The following is a 22,462-nucleotide window of genomic DNA, read 5'->3' as shown; positions in this document are numbered from 1 at the left end:
TCACTCTGCTCTATGTGAGTTTGGGTGTATATGTGGGGTGGTCCCTGGTAGCAGATGTCTTGTGTCTTGGTTGCTCCAAGAGATTCCTGTCCAGCCTACCAGCTTCCACACCACCTCTCAGCCGTTTCCAGGCTTTTCAGATATAAGCCATATACCATGGCACACTCCAGCTCTGGAATACCCAGTGTATCTTACCATGCTGAGGTTCAAACTCTACCTCAGCATGTGGGCTGCAGCGTATCCCCCCACTTCCCAGCAAACCAGAGTGCCTTTTCCATGCTGCCCTCCCTGATCACTGGTGACGCTGGGTCCTCTTAAAGTGCTTATCTGTAATGGGTAGATAGATGTTCCTTTAAGAAACTGCCATTTGTTACATGTTTTTATGGGCTTTGCATTTGTGTGTGTGCGTTGTGTTTTTTACTTATTTTTTTATTTTTGGCTTTCCGAGACAGGGTTTCTCTGTGTAACAGCTCTGACTGTTCTGGAACTTGCCCTGAACTCATAGAGATCCACCTGCCTCTGCCTCCCAAGTGCTGGGATTACAGGTGTGTGCCACCACCACCTGGATTTTCTGTGTTTTTAAAAATCTACGTTTTTGTGTGTTTGCCTGTTTGTTTTCTAAAGGCACACAGAGAGAAAGGGTGTGGTGTTGGGTGGGTGAGCAGAAGCTGGGAGGAGTTGGGGTAAGAGGAACCATGATCAGAGTATATTGTATGAACATTTTTTTTTCAATTAAAAATTAAAGAAACTGCCATTCAGATCCTTTGCTCACTTTTCAACTTTTGGTTGAGAGGTCTATCTGTGTCCAGCAGGTGGATAAAGTCCCTCATCAGACGTATGGTACAATGGAAATGGTTTTCCATTCTGCAGGCTGTCTTGCTGGTGTCCTTGAAAAAGCAAGCTCCAGTAACTAGTGCTCATCTCCTTGCTCCCATGTTTAAGCAGGCAGAGCAATGCTAGTATGGATGTGAGTGCTGGGGCCCAGGTGTTTCCACATCACATGTTCTTGTCCCCTGCACACTGCCAGACTAATCACAGCTCAACCAGTAAGAAGACAACCTGATCATGTGGACTCTATGTCAGCGCACTAGAACAACACTGCTCTCGTCACACTCACAGACCTTGCTTGTTTCCCTATGAGCCCAAAGAAGAGTCGTTTCCACTCACTCTGACATCCCTAACACCCAGCCCAAGGTCTGGCACAACAGGCAATGTAGGCTTGAGGTCAGCAGTGAGACGTGGTATCTTCTGATGAGACTTTCTCTAGGTCCTCAGTTGGCACCGGCTTTCCCTGAGTGGGTGAATGACTGAATGTGGACGCTGTGTCTTGTCTTCTAGGAAACTATGCCCCATGGAAGTGTGGGGAAGCCCGGGGCAGGCACAGGAGACATGCAGAATCCCTGCCTGCTGAACCAGGGATTCAGCATGTTCAGCTACCAGGCAGGAATAGGCTGAGGCTGTGCAAACAGAACCACCCACGTGGAGGGCTGCTGGGCTTCCTCAGTGCTGAGCTTCCTCTCTTATATAACCTCTCTGAATCCTGCTTGGCTTCCTCACCTACAAAACACAATAGCACACACCTCCAAAGATCCAAGTCTGGCCGGTGACTCAGTCAGCATGTGTGGCACAGTGAAGAGCTCTAAAAGTACTGTTCTCACTGTACAAAGGACCTCCGGAATCCTCCAGGCTGGTGAACCATAGGTCATGTGAAACACTTAGGAAACACATGGAATCATGATGTAGAGGTGAGCTTGAGAGCCAAACCCACCTACCAGTGAATTCTGGACCCACCATTGCTCGGAGCAGCTCTGCTCACACCATGGGTCAGGAACTGCTGTGTATTCCTGCCGATAGGTCAGAGGGAAGACGTGCAGAGCAAAACCTTATACTGATTCATACCTGGCAACTCCTCGGCAGCAGGCTTCTCTTCAGAGTCCTGGGAAGCAGCCTGTGAGGCTTTCTCAGATAGGGGTTCTTTCCTCTTTGTATTTGGTTCAGGTTCCAGCTTAGATCTAAATACAAATACTTAGCAGTTATTTATTTTGCCTTCAAAACAGGACTCTTTTCTGACAACAGAAGGGGTCATACATGACTTGTGCATTTTTGCTGGTCTCTCTACTGGGGCCCATGAGTCACACGGACACATATACCTCACTGCAAGGTACCATGCTGATAGTATACTGCCTTCTGCATTTCGGCCACAGCATGGTGCCTAGCATCTGCAAGCACTGAGGTTGCCCTGGAGACACCACACCAGAAAGTGATGTAGAGTAATTCAGTAATTCTACACTAATGCAAAAGTATTGCCAAAGACACATGCATGGACACATGGACACACACACACACACACACACACACACAGGTATGCATGCTATCTTGAAATAGTAAAGCCAGAAGTCTCACACTTAGTTTTCTTCCCATCTTTCTCCATACTTCTCTGCCCATGTGGTTTCCTTTTCTACCCAGTTCATATTCGCCTCTGCTACCTAGAGATCTCCCCAGGCTTTCTTTTCAATTTTATTTATTATTCATTAGTGTGTGTGCACATGAGTGTCTGCAGGCACACGGTGTATACCTGGAGGTCAGAAGACAGCTTCTGTAAGTAAGTCTTCTTTTTCCCCTTTGTTGAGGCTGGGTCCTTCTCATTTCTCTGAGAGCATCCAGGTGACCTCCCTGTCTCCACCCCCCATCTCACTGCAGAAGTACTGAGACTACAGAAGTGTGCAGTATCTGTTGTCTGTTTGGATGTTTGTTTGGATGGTTTTAAACATGAGTTCTTAGGATCAAATTGAGGCTATTAGGCTTGTGAAGAAATTCTTTTACCTGCTAAGCCATTTTGTTGAACCGTGTGTGTGTGTGTGTGTGTGTGTGTGTGTGTGTGTGTGTGTTGCACGCAAGTGTCTCCACCCATATGTGCATGTTTAGAGGTCAGAGGTCAATGTTGGAAGTTTTTCTCTAGAACTTCCTACCTTATTTTTATTGTTTTTAATCTTGTTCTTATTTTGTAGCCCTGGCTGGCCTGGAACTCACTATGTAGACCAGACTGGCCTCAATATCATAAGAGATCTGCCTGCCTCTGCCTCCTGAGTGCTGGGATTAAAGGTGTGTGCCACCATACCTGGCTCCCACTAATTATTTGACACAAGGTCTGTCACTGAACTAGAGTTCACTGTTTCAGGTAGACTGGCTGGCCAGTGAACCCCAGGAACTGCCAGTCTTTGCCTCAGGTGCTGAGGTTTACAGGTGAGCACTACCATACCTAGACTGTACATGGGTGATGGGGACCTGAACTCAGGTCTTTACACTTGCACAAGCACTTCACCCCCAAACCATCTATCTGTCCAGGCCCTGGCTTACATAGCAAGTACTGTCCTATTCCTCTACATGCACCTGTGTTTTTGTGAGTTGCCAGTGCTACTTAGCTGGATTAGTACCTGAATGTAGTGTCTGTTATGATCTGCAAAGGTTGAGGTCCAGTGTATGCCTTTACTGAGTGAAGCTTTAGGAGGCAGGGCTAGTGTAAGAAAAGTCCCTGGGGATGTGCCCTTGAAGTGAACCTTTCTTTTTCTTAGTTCTCCAACTGTGTTGCCATGAGGCAAACAGGTTTCTTTTGTCATGTGCTCCTGTCATGTATGTGCCACCAGGGCCAAGCAATCATGAGCTGAGCCAGGACCTCTAAAACTGTGACCCCAACAGACTTTCTTCTTCTGACTCCTCTCTTTATTCTAATTTTTGGAGTCAAAGTTTTACTATGTAGTCCTGACTAGCCTAGAACTTGCTATGGGACCAGGGTGGCCTTGAACTCATAGAGACCTGCCTGCTCCTGTCACCTGAGTGTTCAGATTAAAGGTGACTCTCAGGTGTTTTGTCAGAGTGATGGGAATCTAACTAACACAGTGTTCAATAAAAACGTGTTGAATGAATGAATGTTTTACAAAAATGAGCAAATGGCTAACAGAGGAGAAAAACTCATCCTAAAATAATGTGTTTAGGGCCAAGCATTCTTGGCTGTATGTGTGACTGTAATCCCAGCACTCAAGAAACAGGTAGAAGGGTTGCTGCCACGAGTTTTATGACAACCTAGGTTACAATGTGCAGACAAAAGAATCAATTGATCAATCACAAAAATAACACAATAGGCATCATAATAGCTTTACCACAATCTATATGAAAATTACAGGAAGGGTGCTAAAAAGATCCATGATGCAGTCCATGCTGTTAGCTAGCCAGACTGTGAGTAAAAGAACAAAGTTAACTTGTGCTGGCTGGACCTGGTTTACACATACCACTTGCCAAGTACCTAGGATGTACCAAGTACTTCTCTAAGCACCTTATGAGGATAAATGTAGACAAATTTATCCAACTCCCAAACATCTCCCTAAGAAGTTACTAGTATTTAATGACCTTTTATATAAAGAAGGAACCTGAGGCCACATAGTGGCTAGGCTGAGACAAGACCTCAGGGTCCCAGCTCCTGAGTCCATGTTGTGTCAGCATTAAGAGAATGACTGACTGGGTGTTTGTATAGAATAGACAGTCATTAATGCCATTCAGACATTCAGATCCTGACTAGACAGAGTACAGAGGAGGCAGACAACTGTCCACAGCAGAGACCTCACAAAGGACTTATGTCAGGACACAGAAGGAACTCCTACAAAAATTAACAGAAGGCAAATGATTCAGTAACAAAGTGGAGACTTGAATAGATATTCTGGAGGAAATATAGAAATCATCTATAAACACACACGAACAGTTGATTAACATAAACCCGAGTCACAGAGAGATAATTCTGCTCACCCCCCCACAGGGGAAGAGTTAAAACACGTTTGTTCTGCCACTTTGGAAATCAGTATGGAGATTTCTCAGAAAAATGGGAATAAACCTACCACAAGACCCAGCAACTCTACTCTTAGGCATATATCCAAAAGATGCCCATTCATACAACAAGGATGTCTGTTCCACTATGTTCATAGCAGCATTATTTGTAATAGCCAGAACTTGGAAGCAACCTAGATGTCCCTCAACCGAAGAGTGGATAGAGAAAATGTGGTACATTTACACAATGGAGTACTATTCAGCAGAAAAAAACAATGGAATCCTGAGATTTGCAGGCAAATGGATGACACTAGAAGAAACCATCCTGAGTGGCATGTACTCTCTCATATATGGATTTTAGACATAGATCTGGGGAGTGCCAGCCTACAATCCCATGGCCAAAGAGTCTGGGAAACAGAAACTTCATTCAGTGGCTGATGGCTAAGCACTGAGCTGAACTCAAGAAATCCAGTAACAGAGAGGGAGGACTGATGACCAAAGGAATTAAGACTGGGCTGGTTTAACCCCAGAAACAGCTGACCTGACAAGAGTTAATCCAGCATGGGACTGATCAAGACCGCCTGAATGGGGGTGTCAGTGAGGAGGCCTAGGTAATCTATTGAACCTTGGGCAGTAGATCAGTATTCATCCCGAGTACACACATGGACTTTGAACTCCCATCCAACAATGTGAGATGCACTCTCACCCTGAACTCTTGGGGGAGGGTCTAGGCCCTGCCCTGGATGAAATGACAGACTATGGACACCCCCTGGAGGGCCTCACCCTCCCTGGGGAAATGAGGGGATAATGGGGGGGTTGGGGGGAGGGCACGGGAGGAGGGGAGGGAAAGGGAGAGGGACCTGGAACTGACTTGTGAAGCAACCTTGTTTCTAATCTAAATTTAAACTTAAAAATAAATAATAAAAAAAAGATTCATAAAAGTAGCAAAAAAATATGTTTGTTCCACATTATATCCCTGGGAGAATGAGGACAAATCAGAGCCTCACATAGCTAGATGATGTGTAAAATGTTGTTACCATTATGGAAAACTTGGAACAGTTTCTTATTAAATCTAAGAGTGTCTCCACTGTAACAGAGCAACCCCCTTTGAGGCATTCACCGAAGAGAAAGGCAAAGGTGCGTCCACATGAAAGGGAAGCTGTCAAGCCATCACAGCAGACTTACTCATACAGGAAAGGCAGGGAAACAACCCCACGCCGACCAGCACAAGAGTAGGTAAAGCAATGTGTATTCACACAGCACGACACCACTCAGCAGTGGAAAGCAAATCACAAACACTGTAGCATGCTTCATCTTTTTAAAATGTGTTAAGAGGGCTCCTGGCTCAGTACTCATTGAGCATGCCTAAGGGCCTGGGCTTGATCCCAATACTGTAAAAAACAAACTCAAAAGAAACCTTTTAAAACAAACAGGGCCCAGTCTATATTTAGCATCAAGTGCAGTAATATAATCATTTAAAAATACTGCTTAATATTTTGGGTCAAATTAGTGTTGAAATTTAGTAATTGAGTAGCTGGACACATTAGACAATTTTCAAGCTATCCTAAAAAAAGATACCCATCAACCAGAAAATTTTCAGTATTTTCTTCTGGTTATTAAGTGACAAGTGCCTTGACATGTCTTGGTTTGATTCCTCTTCTGGAAAGTGGGGCTTCAAGAGTGTCCTCATGTGGTCACTAGTTCCCTGGGATGCTTAAGTCACAGAGTCCACAGCATACAACGCAAGTGACAGACCGTCTGTTCCACAGCTCTGCTGCTGCAGCGCCATAAGTGGGGCGGCCTGGTCTCACAGAGGAAGTGCTAAGACAGTGCATCCAATTGTCCTTGTTCTTTTCTCCTTGTGGAGACAGAACCCTCACAGAAGCGACTGTGGGGAAGGACCTACTCTGGCGTGGGGTTCAGCGGTTACAGCTGATCATGATAGGGAGGCCTCAGCAGTGCAAGCGGCTCAGGACTGTGGTAATGGGGCCACCAGGCTGTGGATCACACCCCTGTGGCTATCATGAGCAAAAAGACTGCTGGAAGCAGAGGCTGGCCTATAACTCCTACGTCTGCCCACCAGCTAGACCTCATCTCCTAAAGGTTCCACAGCCTCCCAAAACAGGGTCACTAGCTAGGTATTAAGTTCAAACCATAAGCCTGCAGGGTTTCATATTCAAATCATATCACAGACCAATGAGTCAGACAGGAACTCTAACAATCCAGAATAACCCTAAAAATGCAGAGAAGGACACACTGTATAGCTCAAAGCTGCTGATCTCTAGGCTGGAGCTACTGAAGGGACAAGTATCCTGAAAATCAGCCAGACACAATACCACAAGTCCCAGTTTACGAGTCTGGGTCCTAAGGTCCTGAGCTGGGTAACTTCCATGAAAGAGGCATTCAGGAATGATGTGTGTGTGTGTGTGTGTGTGTGTGTGTGTGTGTGTGTGTGTGTGTGTGTATGTGTGTGTATGTGTATGTGTATATATATATATATATATTTGTTTTGTTTTATTTTATTTCTCTGTGGCTTTGGAGGCTGTCCTGGAACTGGCTCTTATAGACCAGGCTGGTCTCAAACCCACAGAGATCCTTCTGCCTCTGCTTCCCAAATGCTAGGACTAAAGGCACGTGCTAGACTGCCCCTTACTTGCTGTGTGTGATTGTGGATATGTTTTAATTCTCATCATCTACAAAATGGGAAAAATCCTGCCTCTGTCCAAGGTACTTTAAAGATGGAATGAGATCACCTAGGAGGAAGTACCTAGTACCCAGCTCCCATCTATTTCCTTATTTGCTACTTTCATTAGTTTTCACCCCAACCCCCAACCCAGGGCTCGTTCTGGCTTTCTTCCTTTTGTTTTTATGATAGCGAACAATCTGGCCCCTATCAACCTTCTGATCAACCAACCAAGCAGGTTCTATTGCCAAGACTAAACAACAGCATCAGCTATCTATTGTATGAAATGCCAATGTTGACTGAGTTCTTTGAAGAACTACAAGTGTGGAATGCTGGGAACTTCACAGGGTGGGAATCATTCAAGATACCAACAGAGAGTATGACTTTGCCAGACACAAGTACAGAAAGGACATTCTAGGCATAGGAACCAGAAGCTGGTCATTTACCTTCAGAGAATTATCACAGCTGACCATTTCTAATGCATAATCACCATGGACTCACTCCCCTAGCCATGTAGGAGGTTCTGGCTGTCCCACATCCATTCCTCATTGTCATTTTTAGTCTAGGTAGTCTGACAAATGTAAGCTGGTATTCTGTGTTTCAAATTTTAATGTATAACAACCACACACAGAGAAGTCTGAAGTCTGAAGATTCCCTCAGTGAGTAAGGTCCAGCCCGATGTCCCCACCTTTGAATGTTTACCACATTCCCTAAAGGCAGCATGCTTTGATGTAACCACCACAATCAGAGATGTCACAGCCATCTCTTCCTCACCACTCCCATTGCTTCCTCAGAACATTCCATTTTGATCAACAATATCCTGCACAGTCAAAGGGTCCAGGTAAGAATCCTGTATCGTGCTACCCACTAATGCTTTCTTTAATCTGTTTGGAATGTTTCCTTCAGACTCTCCTCAAGTTCCATGTGCTTGACACCCAACACTCTGCCAGTCACTCCAACCATGCCTCTGAACTTAAGCCCAGTGCTTTGTAGCTGAAGCCTGGTGATGCCTTAACAGAAATCACAGGAGCACTTGCTGTTATTCCGGGGCATCTGCCAGCCTGTGTGCTACTCATCTTCACCGACATGGTGGCTGTACAGCTCCTTGTTGTAAGGTTTTTCTTCCTCTTTGTCAACAAGAGGAGAGGAGAATACTTGACACTATAACTCTTTCAAGCTTTGCTTATGAATTTACTCCTGTCCAGCTGGACTCCCGATGACCTCTTTCACTCAGTGGGCTACAATATACTTGCTCTCCTTTAGTTTTCACTCGGACTATCTTCAATGTGGTCAACAGAAATTCCTCAGGTTAGCTGCTGTGACCTTCAGATACATCCTATCATCCTGTAATCCCTCCCATGTTTTCTGACAGAGTGAAATGACCTCTGCTCATTTCACACTTTCCTTAATCCAGTCTAAGAAGAACAGGCCATTTTTCCAGGAAGTCTGGTCCCTCGAACATGAAAGTGGTACTTAGAAACCAAGACGTACATATGAGAGAGAGAGAGAGAGAGAGAGAGAGAGAGAGAGAGAGAGAGAGAGAGAGAGAGAGAGAGAGAGAGAGAGAGAGAGAGAGAGAGTGTTATGCCACTGAGGTATCGCTGCCTATAGGTCCTCCGGTATGCCTATCTAGAAAACACACATTGTTCATTGTCACACAACATTGACTTCCAGACTGAGCTATGGAAACTGAAAACTATGTCACATTGTATCTTTCATTCTAATCCCTACCACAAAGTCTAAGCATCCTGGCCTTTTCACTTTTCTGTACAGTGAAAAAAAAACTGGCTTGCTACACCTTCTCTATCAGCTGCTGGGTCTGTGTGAGTCAACACCCTCAGCTCCACCACCACTTCTCCTGGAGAGGATACGCCCATCTTTGCATGCCTCTCACTGCCTCTCTGACCACCTGCCCTCCCTGTACCCTACCCTGGGCAGCAGGGTTCCTCACCAGCACAGACACTCACCTTTACCCCTCCCCATCTCCTGGTTTCAGGACTGCTTGGTTCAGGAAGGGAATGGGCTGCACTGCCTCTTGACTGAGTATTTCATTTAATGCCCATCACCCTCAGTCTGGAGTGTGGCAGTGCCAGTTTTCAATGTAAAATAAGTAAGGGCTGCAGAGAAGCAGACAGAGACAAAGATGAACACTTTTTAAGGTAATAAAAACAGATTCTAATTATATACAGAATGTCTACTGAAATCCTCGGGGAAATTACAAATTAGCCAGCTAAAGGCAACCTGGGGACGGGGAGCAATTTTTTAAAAAGTCACCACAAAGATCAGTTTATGCCCAATTTACTTTAGCAACTTCTCAAACTGAAGGCTGAGCACTGTCTAGCTATGATTAACACTAGTCTCGACATCTGTTTCCAGGCCTCTGACTTTGAAAAGCCTTGAGACTGTATTTGAAATTGTAAAGGAGCATGAAGAGAAAAGGAGACAGATTTTCTTGGTTTTGAAGGAAAAAAAGAAGCATGGAAGCACACTTTGCAAACACAGAGAAAAGTCACTGTCATTCCAGAAGGACTGCTCTCCAGAAGAGGGCAGAGTATGAAGTATGACATCACAGTGCCCTACTCCAAAGTGGCATTTGAATTAGAGGCCTCTGAGACTCAGGGACAGTGGGAGTCAACTCACTCTACCTAAAGCCACTTTCTCTATCAGGCAGTCACTTACCTAACAGGTATTTACTGGGAATCTACCACTTCCTGGGGAAGTTGTTTTAAAGTAAGTGTTCCTCAAAGCGTGGTGCACAGACTAATACCAGATTCCATACTGCTTATTACTGATCTGCCACCAGTTAAATAAAAATGAGGGGCAAGAATGCACAGCACTCTGACAGTGCCTTTGTCTCGCTGAACATGGTATAGAGAAGTATGGTGTCATCAGACCACTGTGTCAGACCACCTGAGGCATAGCTGTGATCCTGTCATGCACAGGAGACTAACACATCAGTCCCTGGCAGACTGCAAAAACTACAAAGATGTGGCCCTTCACAACAGGGGATGTTGTTTTACACCAGGGTCAACACAGTAAAAAACTAGGTGGTGAACATTTCAAGCTCTAACTCACATTCTTCTTTCTTGATTTACTCTGACTACACTGTCAGAGTAAGCTTTACTCGGACCACCTTCAGAAAGTCTCTCAACTGTAGGATCTGTGGTGGGAGAGCTGCTAGTAACACAGCTTCAAGATACACTGATGAACTCAGTAGCTTCTGTGGAGTGATGCCTTTTGACCTTGTTTTGTATGTAGCCTGCTAAGTATCTGAAGAAGCTATAATCTTTAGCCATCAGCTTTCATTCTTCTCAGATCTCCCTCAGACAGAGAATACTCCCAAAAGTTTCCACTCATAAGAACCCTGCCCCAGAAAAGTGAAGGGTTCGAATAATGGCCTAAAACCTGCAAATCTCAGAGCTAAGTCAGCTGGAAAGCATGAACAAAAGGCAACACTCACTGCACAGTATGGAAGGCACCTCTGCCCTAGAAGACAAGTCTCAGGCTCGTCTCGAGTCTAGAGGGCTACCTAAAGCTTCTTCTAGACTATGACACACAAGCTGTTTTTCTGGAGAGAACGTGTTTCTGATTAGCCCAGATGATTTATGACAGTACATTCCACCAGAGTGTGTGATGGCCATTTCAGCTTCAATCACCCACAAATATCAGAGATCTAAGGAGACCAAGAGGAAAAGAGGTGGATTTCATATCCTCTGGGGATGTATGATAGGGCCACTTGTGCCAATGCTTCATCCAATATTGTTTCACATATTTCTAGTTTATAAGCTTTTACTTCATAACTCTATGAGCAGGAGTAAGTGACCATGCCTTGTTTGAAGTCTCCTTTAGTCAGGAACCAATGGTTGAGCATCTACTTTATAGCAGGCTTCGACCAATGCACTGATCAGAAAGTCAGAAGACGATGGTCCCTACTCCAAACTTATAGGAAAATGAGAAGAGAGATGGAATACCCAGGGTAGTTATCCCTCTCTGGTTTGAGGCAACATGCAGCAGGAACCACCACCACTGTCAGCTCATAAAACAAAATGCCATCAGGGTACATGAAAATAGGTAGTAACGCACCATCATTTACAGACAACATAGTCACTGTAGGAAAGTACAGAGCGGTCAGCTGGGAATACTTCTGGCTTAATGAGCAAAATATTTCAGCAGTTTGAAATAAGAGCCCTTAGGTATGGTAGATGGATATGACATCACTCTACAAGAACAAAAATGACCACATAATACCATCCACACTTTTAAGACATTACAGTGAGCAATTACAGTAAGCAAGCTGCACTTTAACACGTATATTTTCCTTCACCAGATAAAGGAGATAGTGATAACAATGCCACAGAACATGAGCAGCTAGACTCAGAAAAACTTCTTAACTACAGCCATCAGCAACCCAGACAGAACAGTAGATAGAAACAACCCACCAACAACAATTGCACATACTCTACCCTCTGGCCTCCCCAAAGGACAGGCCTTGTGTGATAGGCTGAGGTGTGTGAGGAGACACAAGTCAATGGTGACTGCATGAGTGTGTGTGCTGCACCTGGCCATGGACAACACATGAGGAACCTACTAAGAAGGGAGACACAACACTGCTTCAGCAGCTGGAACACTTCACAGGACAGGTGGTGTTTAAGTTGGGCTGGAAGGATGAGTATGGATTTTGTCCACCAGATGGACAGAGCAGGCTATGTGAAAGGTTCTATGGATGGAGAATTCAACACAAACTGGGCACAAGAAAAGCAAAGCTCCTTTAGAACAAAATCACACATAGGCTGGCAGAGCAGATGTCACTGGGGATTGATTTAGAAACAAAAGCTATAATACAATCACTATAGCCTTGATTTTGACATATTTGGCCTTTGTGATACCTATGCATAAAGGAATTATATGTATGTTTTAAGCAGATGTCTTGTGTATAAAGATGAAGAAAGACTAGAAAGAAGTCAGGGTGGTTACACATGCCTGCAGTTCCACAATCCCACCATCTGTGAGACTGAGGCAGTATGATCAGAACTCAAGGTCTGCCTGAGAAATACAAGCCTAAGAGGAGGGGTCTGGGCCATACTGTGAAGAGTTACAGTTATTCCAAGGTCTCCTGTTCAGGGTAATTGTGGAGAAAAGCTATTTGGCACGTGATTGAATCCATACAATTCTCATTTGACTGACACCAGTGGAAATTTCTGCTTAGAAGCAAGGCTGAGGCTGTGTGTGCTGAGGCTTCTTCTTGTTTCTACATGCAATGGCACAGCAGACACAGCTGCTTCTCCTCTTGGGGGCTGTGAGAGCCAATGACTGCTCTCCTTACCATGCTGATAGTTAAAGTTACAACATCAGAGTCGGACCTGCACCCCTGGATAAACTGCAGCCACTATGCCAAAATGGGTATTGGAGTGGGGGTGGGAGTTCAGTGCACATGACATCTTGAATACATTATGTCATATTGTCACCAAAACAGGGGAGCATTCATCATCATGAAAACCCCTTTTCAGAAAAACTCTTTCAGAGAATGAGGTTTGGTGGGGGTGGGTGGACAAAGACCAAGGTCAATAGATTCAAATGTCCCACCTCATAGGATTATTAGGAAATGGGGTGAGAAGCTGGGTGGGTGGCACATACCTGTAACCACCTCACTCTGAATGCTGAAGCAGAAAAAAATATGGGTTCAAGGTCAGTTTGGGCTGCATAATGACTTTGAAGCCAGAATGAACTACATAGCCAGATTGTCTCCCTGCCACTCCCAACAAAAAATAAAAAGAAATTAGGTATGTGCTCAATAAGTTCAGCTGCCATGAGATTGTGGAGTCACATGAGTTTGAAACCTGCTGAACCATGAACTAGGAAATGCTTCCTCTTGTATTTTCAAGAGAAAACCTGTAGAATTTATATTATTTCATATTTATATACATAGTAAGAGAAAACCTTCTGGATTCAGAGAAATATTGTTTTTAGATTTTTTAAAAAGTATAAATCTGATTTCTTGAGAGCTTATAATTCAAGTGACTTCTATTATTTTAGAAGAGTGTTGACAGTTAATCATATTGATTTATCAACTTGACAAGATATGGAATCCCCCAGGAGACACACCTCTAGGCATGTCCGTAAGGGAGTTTCTAGACTGGGCTAATGGATGTGGGAAGACCATCTGTGGACAGAGCAATTCCACAGGCTGGAGTTTCAGGCCAAATGAAATGAAATTGATTGGACCGCCAGCATTCATCTCTCTCTGTGTCTCCTGAGTGAGGATACAAAGTGACTAGCTACTTTATACTCCTGTCTCCAGAACATCCAATCCATGACGGACAGTACCCTCAGACTGAGAAGCAGAATAACCTGATTCCTTTTCTGGGGAATTTGTTGCAGCAACCATGGAAGTAACAAATAGTATTTTATGCTTTCTTTGAGAAATTAGCTGATTTATCTGGATTGCCAATGTTATTCACATGGAGTTGTCAGAAGGGTTATTATAAAAAATTCTTTGTTGATCACATATTATTTTTATAATTTTCACTGCATATATTCATTATACTTGGTACTGTATCATAGGAAGATGCTTTCTTTTAAAATTTTGTACTTAAAATAATTTTTAAAATTTATATAACAAAAACAAACAAACAAACAAAAACCTCCTGCTGAACCACAGTATTATCCAGAAATGAAAGAGAGAACCTGCCTCATGGGCTGCTGTGGCTAACAGAGTGACCAGCACACCTGGTACACAGTATGTCCTCAGCCGCTATGACAGCATCTGGTGAAGACTTCATGCACAGGCCCACAGAGTCAGGGCGTGAGGAGTTCAGGCCACTATTCCTGTTGTCCCTGTTTGAACTGAGGAAGGAAGAGTAAAGGTGGAAATACTCACAGTCTCTTCTTATCCACCACACGCTTAACTCGGATGGCTCTTTGTTCAGAGTAAAGCTTACACACTCCTGTTGAAGCAGAAAATACCAGAACAGAGAGCATTCAAAATGGCTTATCAGGCAAAGGTATCATTAACACTAATGAGATACTATGGTCTTCAGCTAGCAAAGCTCTATTCTAAATTGCATCTCTTATGAAACACCACATTTGACCTTTAGAAGAAAATGAAATACTTTTTAAGTAATCTTCAATGAAATCCAAAACTGCGGTCCTGTGTTCCTTCACTTGCTGGGAATGTATCTCCTTGTGGGCTGTAAGAGAAAAGGACAGCACTCAGATCAGTGCTCAAGGACCCCACAGAACAGTCAGCTTCCTCAAAGCTCTTCATGGAAAGCATGTTCAAAAGTACAGCTATAAACCAGCCTCGTGTCAAGTGAGACTACATTTTTAAGAGTAAGATTTATTAGGGTCCACCAGGTGAGAGATTAAACCCATAGAAACTGCAGTCAAATAATTTATAGCTTATTACAGCACTGAGGGAGCTGAGTTGATCCAGCTCCTTCCGGAATGCTGACCTGGCTGTATTAACGGCATCCAGTGCTCAGGCTCACCTTCAAGTGACATGCTTACATCATGCATGCTGGACCACAGGCACCCTCTGCCTGAGCTGCTTCAGCTCACAGTGGCAGTATTCTCCCCTTAGAAAGACACTGAGTGGCACTATCCACACTACCCTGCTCTCCAACAACTTTTTATTATTATTATTAATTTACATTTTACATTCCAATCCCAGTTCCCCCTCTTTCCTTTCCTCCTACTCCTCCCATCCCCCCCCTCCTCCCATCTGCTTCTCAAAGAGGGTAAGGCCTTCCCTGGGAAGTCTACTAAGTCTGTCCCATCATCTCGTTGAGGCAGGACCAAGGCACGTCTCCACCCCCACACATGTGTCTAGGCTGGGCAGTGTATCTCTCCATAAAGAATGGGCTCAACTAAGTCAGTTTGTGCATTAGCGTTAGATCTTGGACCCACTGCCAGTGGCCTCATATATTGTCCCAGTCACACCACTGTCACCTATATTAAGGGAGTCTAGTTTGGTCTTATGCAGGTTCTCCATTTGTCAGAACTGATCAGTGATCAGGGTCAGCTGATTCTGTGGGTTTCTCCATCATGGTCTTGACAAATGCTTGCACACACACAATCTGTTCCCTCTGACCTTGGCCTTTTGGTAGGTTACAGATTATATTTAGAGAGGTCCTTTCCATTCCTGTCTGCCATTTATTTAACTTGAGTAACATTCTTTTCAAGACTTTGAACAACTTAGCTTAGAAGACTGACCAGGAAGGAAGAATTTTCAAGTTTTAAGTCCTAAATGCCATTCAGAAAGTCAGAGGGGATCATAAGAGCTGCACTATGAGTAGTTGAACTGGCTGGCACATTCATGGGATCTGTTGGCATCTTTCAGGGCACTTCACCTTCTGTTCTGAGTTGCTGAATTGCCTCTGAGCAGGTCCTCATGAATATTTGAGCATCCTGGTCGATCTGGTCTCGCTCAGCATCCGTCATCCTCCCATATTCAGACATGGTATGGCTAAAAGAGAGAAGAAATGTGAGGGTGGCATCAGCAAGAACATAATGCAGTCCAGGTAGAGTGTTAGGAAGAAAGGGTTCTCTGGACAAGTGACACCAAAGCTAAGACTTGGAGGGTGCTGGCCAGACCAACAGCTGGGAGAGTGATCAGAAGAGTGGAACAGAGGCCAGGTGGTGCAATCTTCTGAACAGCTTTCACAGAAGCAGGCCAATCTAACAGGCCGCAACACACAGCCTTGCTAGAAATAGAGGCTCCAATTGAGGACTGCATAACCCCAAAACTACATTAGAGTCTCAAGCCACTCACCCTGCATGCTGCAGGGACCTGATCTAGGATGATTGAAACATATGAAAAATTTCTGTAGACTGTTGTTTCTTGATTCTAGAAAGCAGTTTTCAAATTCACAACAAAAGTCTCTAGAAATAAATTTCATCTCCCCTGATATTAAGTTTACCATCCTGAAGTGATGGGGATGGTGGGGACCTCTACTTTCAGTAACAATCTCTGTGCAGCACAGAGCACCTGGCTCACCTTCACAAGAGCTGGATGAGTGTGGCAGCATAATCAGTAACAGTGATTCTCCTTAGTCTACTTCAAAACTCTGGACTTCACAGCTGAAATTCACAATGCTGCAAGCTGAACGGGCACTTATGCCATGAAGATACTCAAACCACTCCATTTCACCCACCTGTCCATCTAGCCTTGAGGACAAAAAAGTCCTGACCATCCTATTTCACCTGTGACCAAGGTTACAGGTTTCCACTCTGTCATGAGTGGCTCTGGTCACTGGGCTGTCCCATCACCTACTTCACTCCAGAAATGTTGGCCTCTCATGGAACTCACCCAACATTACTTGTCATGCTGTGCTGGTGAAGAGATGGTCTCCACTCCAAAGCTGCCCTCTGCTTCTCTGCTTTGGGACACAGCTGGGACCACCTCTGACCCTCACCTCTGCTGTGCTGCTGTTTCTGACCCTGCTTTGCTTTTCTCCATTGCATTTATTATTCTCAGAAATGCCAAAGAGTCTGTTTTTCTCCTCCAATGCTATGTGGAAGCAAGGACAGTCTGCCTTGTGTCTGCTTCCCTGGTAAAATCACGCACACAGAGTACCTGACTAATACCAGCTAGACAGCAAGCATATGCTAGGTTGGTCCTCAGCACTTTATGAGCATCTGGTTTCTTATTTAATTCTCACAAATCACTCATTCCCTTGTGTATGCACTGAGCCCACTCAGGATAAGTACTAAGCTGGGGCTCAAAACTGAGTAAGGCTCATTTCTGGTCTCCACAGAAGGCACTCACCTGTGGAGTGGTCAACATGAAAACAGAGTGCCAAGACCTGCACTGACTGGTGCTGATGTGGAAGTGGACAGCAGAGCTCAAAGTGGAGCGAGGTCACCTCATGTGGGATGGGTGCTTGGCAGAGCATGTGGGGTAGAAGGCACGCCCTATCAGAGGATGGAGACAAGGACCAGATATCGTTCCCCACCCTGTGGGGGATGGTTTGAGTGAACATATAATATCCACTCCACACCTGGGCACATGGGAGTGAAGTAGGGAAAGCAGCAGGGAGGTTGGTCCTGTGTTCCAGAGAGGGGCAGCATATGACATGCACTCAGTGTGTCTCCACACTGATGGGTCTGGCACATGGTGGTACCATTCCTCATAAGATAGTGTTACAGTAAGCATTTATTTAAAACCCAAACACAGACACTCTACCCTTCACTCTCAGTGAGGATTATAAACACAACCATTTGCACATGGTTTCTCCACAGCAGACTGTCTCAAGACTGAAGACAGGTAATCCAATCACAGTTGAGGGACCACTGCCATTGTCCCAAAGAATCAGAAAGGTTAGGTGCAGACAGTGTCTAATGGGGGCGTGAAGGTGATAGACCTGAGAGACGCCGCACTGCTTGGGCCTGGAGGCAAAGAAAAAAGCCATATGCAGGTCTGTGAACACAAACACACATCACACCCAGGACAGAAGGCCCAGTCTGGAGAGAAGGAGCTTTTGGGAATGAGCCAAAGGTGTCAGGCCAAACTTAGGGCTTTACAAGTGGGGAGCTGGAACCCTGACAAGAGGGCTCTCTCCTCTGCTGCTCTGCTATGTTTTAAGATCATGAGACACAGTGTGCATTTGAAACAGAGCAGGCTTAAGTTATCAGAGAGAAGTTACAATAACAAAATCATTGCTATTCTGAAAAAAACTTAAAGAATTCAAAATTATTTTCATGGGACATACATATATAACCGTAAAGTTTTATTTCCTTGATTATGAAGAGAAATAACTATGTTACAGATCTCAACATAGCTAAGTAGTCCATTCATTTAGAGGAGATTATGTTAGGTTAAGAATTTGAAGTCATCAATTTACTTCAGGAGAAAGGTGGGGGAAAGTGAAAAAATACAAGGTTATTTGATGGTTCAGAAACTTAAAGGAATGTGTTTCTCCTGACTTGGTTGGCAGTACATTAAGAAATGACAAGTTCAGGTGAAGACATCACTGACGGTCTCCTCACTATAGTTTTACGTAGAAGCAGCTATGCACTGAGGGTAAAGAAGAGGCAGAAAGTTGCAGTGCTTTGCTGTGCAGGGTGCTGAAGGACATGATAACAGTTTAGGGCTATAGTCTTGTTTTTGCTGGAAATGTTAGAGTCACAGCAACTTCATAGTGTATACACATTATGAAATTAAATTAAATTGTTAATGTCTGTGCTACACACAGGAGCTGAATGTAGACCCTGCTTTCAATAAATTATCAAATAGGTGACATCATCAGGGCTATGCATATAGATGTGTTTATCATGCAGCACAGGATAATGGCCAGCAATTCTTTTATTAGCTAACACTGACCACTTTTCTAATGTAGGGTGCTACATATGTTTATCTACTTCTCAAAATTTCCAAGTAGGTGCTATTATATTCCCATTTTATAAATGAAGCAACTGAGGCCCAGAAAGGCTATCTAACTGCTATGATTTTACAACCAGTTATTAACAGAGATGGGGTTTGACCAAAGCAGCCTGCTTTGAAGTCTCAGACTTCATCAACCCCTACAATACTTTTTTGGAACCAGGTCACATGTAGGTCACCTTTGCCTCAATCTCACTAAGTGGCTGAGGAAGGCCTTGGGATTCTGAACTTCCTGGTACTACCTCCCAAGTACTGGGATTACAAGTGTGTGTCACCACGGGCAATGAGGCAGGAGAGTTTGGACCAGGATGCTTGTTTCCCATGCTGGTGTGTGTGTGGAAGTGGGATGGGGGATAGATGGGGAGGGAGGAACTCACAAACTGATTCCTGAAAAGCAGGCATGGCTGAGGGAAGGAAGAATAAGGTCCCGGGTAGCAAGTGGAGAGAAGGGTGAGGACTTCAAACTGGCTGGAATATAGGACAGGCAGGAATGCTGTTTTTAGTGGCCTTCAGGGCTAGTCAGGGACTCTGTAGCCAATGAAAAGGCTGGGTGTACAAAGAGAAATGAAGTGACAACAGGCTACATGGCACAGTGGTGGAAAACCAGGCCTCGAGCTACTGACCTCAAGCTGAGAAGAATCTTGCCTTATTCGTCTCCATGCTCATTTGTTCGCTTGTGTGTTATTCAGTGCTGGGACTGAACCCAGGGCCTCATGCGTGAGAGCAAGTGTTTACCACTGAGCTGGCCGTGTGTCCACCCCCTCTTGTCTGTTTCTCAGCGCTTATAAAGGGTAGGAGCATGGTACATGTTTGTTGAATTTTAATTTCAGGATGGAGCTGCTGGGTTTGGTGGAGTACCCCATGGAACCCCAGAACTGGGGAGAGGAGGTAAGAAGACTGGGAGCTCAAGGATAGCCTGGGCTACAGCCTCCCTCCCCCCCGCATTTCAACAAGGCAAACAAAAGAGGGAGGAGAATGGCAGAGTTTGGATGATGGCAGGAGATCCAAAAGAACCAGGGATGTAGAACTGCCTGGAACCGAACAGCTGTTGCAGGCAAGACTTAAACAGACCCTGATCTGGGCCTGTGTGCTCCAGAAGAAACAGAACACAGAAAGAAAGCAGGAAGCACTAGGAACTGATGGCAAGCAACCTCAGCAGAAAAGAAGTAATGCTCTGGAGACAGATTGCCCCATGACCAACACAGTGCTATAAAGGACTGACCAGGGCCAAGGCTTGTCTCTATGGATATGATCTTGAGGAATACAAGGAGATCTTAGGAATGACGGATAGTCTCTGAAGGACTACAACTTAGTGAAAGGAGAGTCACTGAACTTGGAACAGAGACATCTAATGACCCATTCAACAGTCCCACTCATCTGTTTATTTTGCATTGCACATGTCTAAAACTGAGCTCCTGACCTTTCTTCAAACATGTTCTTCATCAGCTTTCCCTGGGATGGGCTGTAGTGATTCCATTCCTTCCTGTTGCTCAGGCCCCAAACCCTGACATCATCACTAGCTCCCCATTTGCCTCTCAGTATGTATAGATCTATCTACATATCCTGTTGGCTCTACCTTCAGAACATTCCCCAGAATCCATCCAGCAACATCTCCCATCCAGTCTGAAACTGAAGCTGACTCCAGGGTTTGCTGCTTCTGCCCAGCCCTCCTTGTTTGATCAATACACCAGCCACATGGATGCTCTTACAGATTTGGATCCTGTCAAGCCCTATGCACAGGCTTTCCAAAGCTCTCTTGATTCATCTTACCCATCCCAGCCCCTGGCTCAGGCTCATTGGCTTTCTGCTCCTCCAACTTCCATGCATGTTGCACATAGACCTTAAAAGCCCTGGTTCTCCTTCTGGAATGTTCTTTTCCAGGTGTCCAAATAAGCAACTCCAGTTACTTTCCCCTGCTTTGTAGTCTGAGTGGTTCTTCTGGGAACAGTGAGGTGAAAGGGGTCAAAGGCTCCACGTCAGAAAGATGTTGGCTTCTGAAAGAATACTCAACCTGCCACCAGGGTGGACCTATACAGCACCAGTTCCAAAGACACTGGACTAATATCCTCTGGCTCCATATACCCAGAGAATGGAGCCCAGCTCAGTGAGAGTGAAGGTCTAAAGGCTAACCTAAGAATACTGATTACTCAGGGAGGAGGGAGTCCTCAGATACATCACACAGACCCACTTGACCTTGGATACTGGAAACTGATGGTGAGGTTACTCTTTTAGTAGCAACAACAGAAACCAACAAAGTTGTTTTCCCAAGTGGCATTGTTTTGTTGCCAGGGTATCATGGAAAAGGTACAGAGTGGAGAAATAATTTTAATTAAGGTCATTCTAAGATCCAGCCAGAGGCTGCCTAGGCTGCATGCTGTTCTGCTCTAGTAAAATGTCATTATTAAAAAAATTAAATGGGTCAATAAAGTCTGAGCTCTACATTCTGGAAAAAATTATAGCTTCCTAATTATGTCAAACTAACAAAGCCTCATAGTCTGAAGGCAATATTTCTACCCATGCTCTTTCAATTCTGTGATTACACTGCTTATAAAATGTTCCTAGGAGCAGGCCAAGGCCAGCACATTGCACTGGAAGGGGGCTGTAAGCTGAAAGGCTGGCAACACTCCTCAGCCTTAGGGAAAGAGAACTTGGTGGGAGTAGACGAGGGAGGCTTGTCCTATCTTCAGGGATAGCGCAGTGTGGGGACACCAGTCCCTTGTCCTGGCACTTCTGCGTGCATTAGCCTCCCCAGAGTGAACCAAGGCTTCCCCCCGTCAGCTTCCCAAGAAAGGAGCAGGAATTTCCCTGATGGAGACCCTGGCCAAAGGAACTGGGCATGTACCTAGCCCCACCCCCATCTCACTTGCATCCCAACTGGCCCTCCCCTCAGACAGCAGAGGTACCCTCTATTCCACTCTCTCACTCTCTCCTAGCAAAGGCAGCTGGTCCTGCTAGCTGGAGCCAGGGACTATGACTGCTGAGCAGCACTAACCTAAGTCTAGTCTAGGACCAGAGTATCACAAACCAGCTCACAGACAGTTTTAAACTCTGCTTGTTGTCCAGGCTTTGTTTGATGGTCAGGGCATCACAGGTCATCAGAGTTAACTCAATCATCACTCACCAAGGGACTCTTGTGTGCCAGGAATTCACATGTTTATTCCTCATTTAATCCTCATGAGACCATGGTTCACATTGCATCAGAAAGAAAAGAAGCACAGAGAAGTGATGTGAGTTATATACACTGACTGAAGGGTGTCTGGTCCCAAAGTCTATGCTCTTTCAAAGGCAGCAGACCAGGGAAGCCTGCCTGGAACTGGAGTGTAAGGACTAGCAGAGAAGATTAAATTTCTACAAAATGCTGGGCTGGTTAAGTGTAAAGAAGCCTCAGGGACATAGTGCTACTCAAAGGGGTTAAGGATGTGCTTGAGTTACATAGCTGGCAAGCTGAAGTCCCAGTCCCCAGGGGCATGTTCATCAGTCCCAGAATTTGCTACCATAGTGGCTGGGAAGATACAGGCTTGGGGTTGCAGTGGGCTGAACTGAGATGCAGTCAGATGTGCACTCCAGGAACCCTGGGAACTTGC

General features: G+C 44.9%; 1 protein-coding gene across 2 annotated transcripts in view; it reads right to left on the bottom strand.

The window, feature by feature from the left end:
• Stx18 (syntaxin 18) overlaps window positions 1-22,462 on the bottom strand; it is a 100,563-nt gene that overhangs the window by 13,734 nt on the left and 64,367 nt on the right. For both annotated transcript variants that reach the window (XM_005068831.4, XM_013112501.3), the window contains exons 3-6: window positions 15,847-15,962; window positions 14,608-14,685; window positions 14,376-14,442; window positions 1,900-2,012 (exon numbers count right to left, since the gene is read on the bottom strand). In XM_005068831.4, the coding sequence (XP_005068888.1) occupies window positions 1,900-2,012; window positions 14,376-14,442; window positions 14,608-14,685; window positions 15,847-15,962 (374 nt within the window). The remainder of the gene's footprint in view (window positions 1-1,899; window positions 2,013-14,375; window positions 14,443-14,607; window positions 14,686-15,846; window positions 15,963-22,462) is intronic.

This window comes from Mesocricetus auratus, unplaced genomic scaffold, assembly GCF_017639785.1.
Source record: "Mesocricetus auratus isolate SY011 unplaced genomic scaffold, BCM_Maur_2.0 Super-Scaffold_100006, whole genome shotgun sequence".
Taxonomy (NCBI): Eukaryota; Metazoa; Chordata; class Mammalia; order Rodentia; family Cricetidae; genus Mesocricetus; species Mesocricetus auratus.
This window is presented reverse-complemented; position numbering and strand designations above follow the sequence as displayed.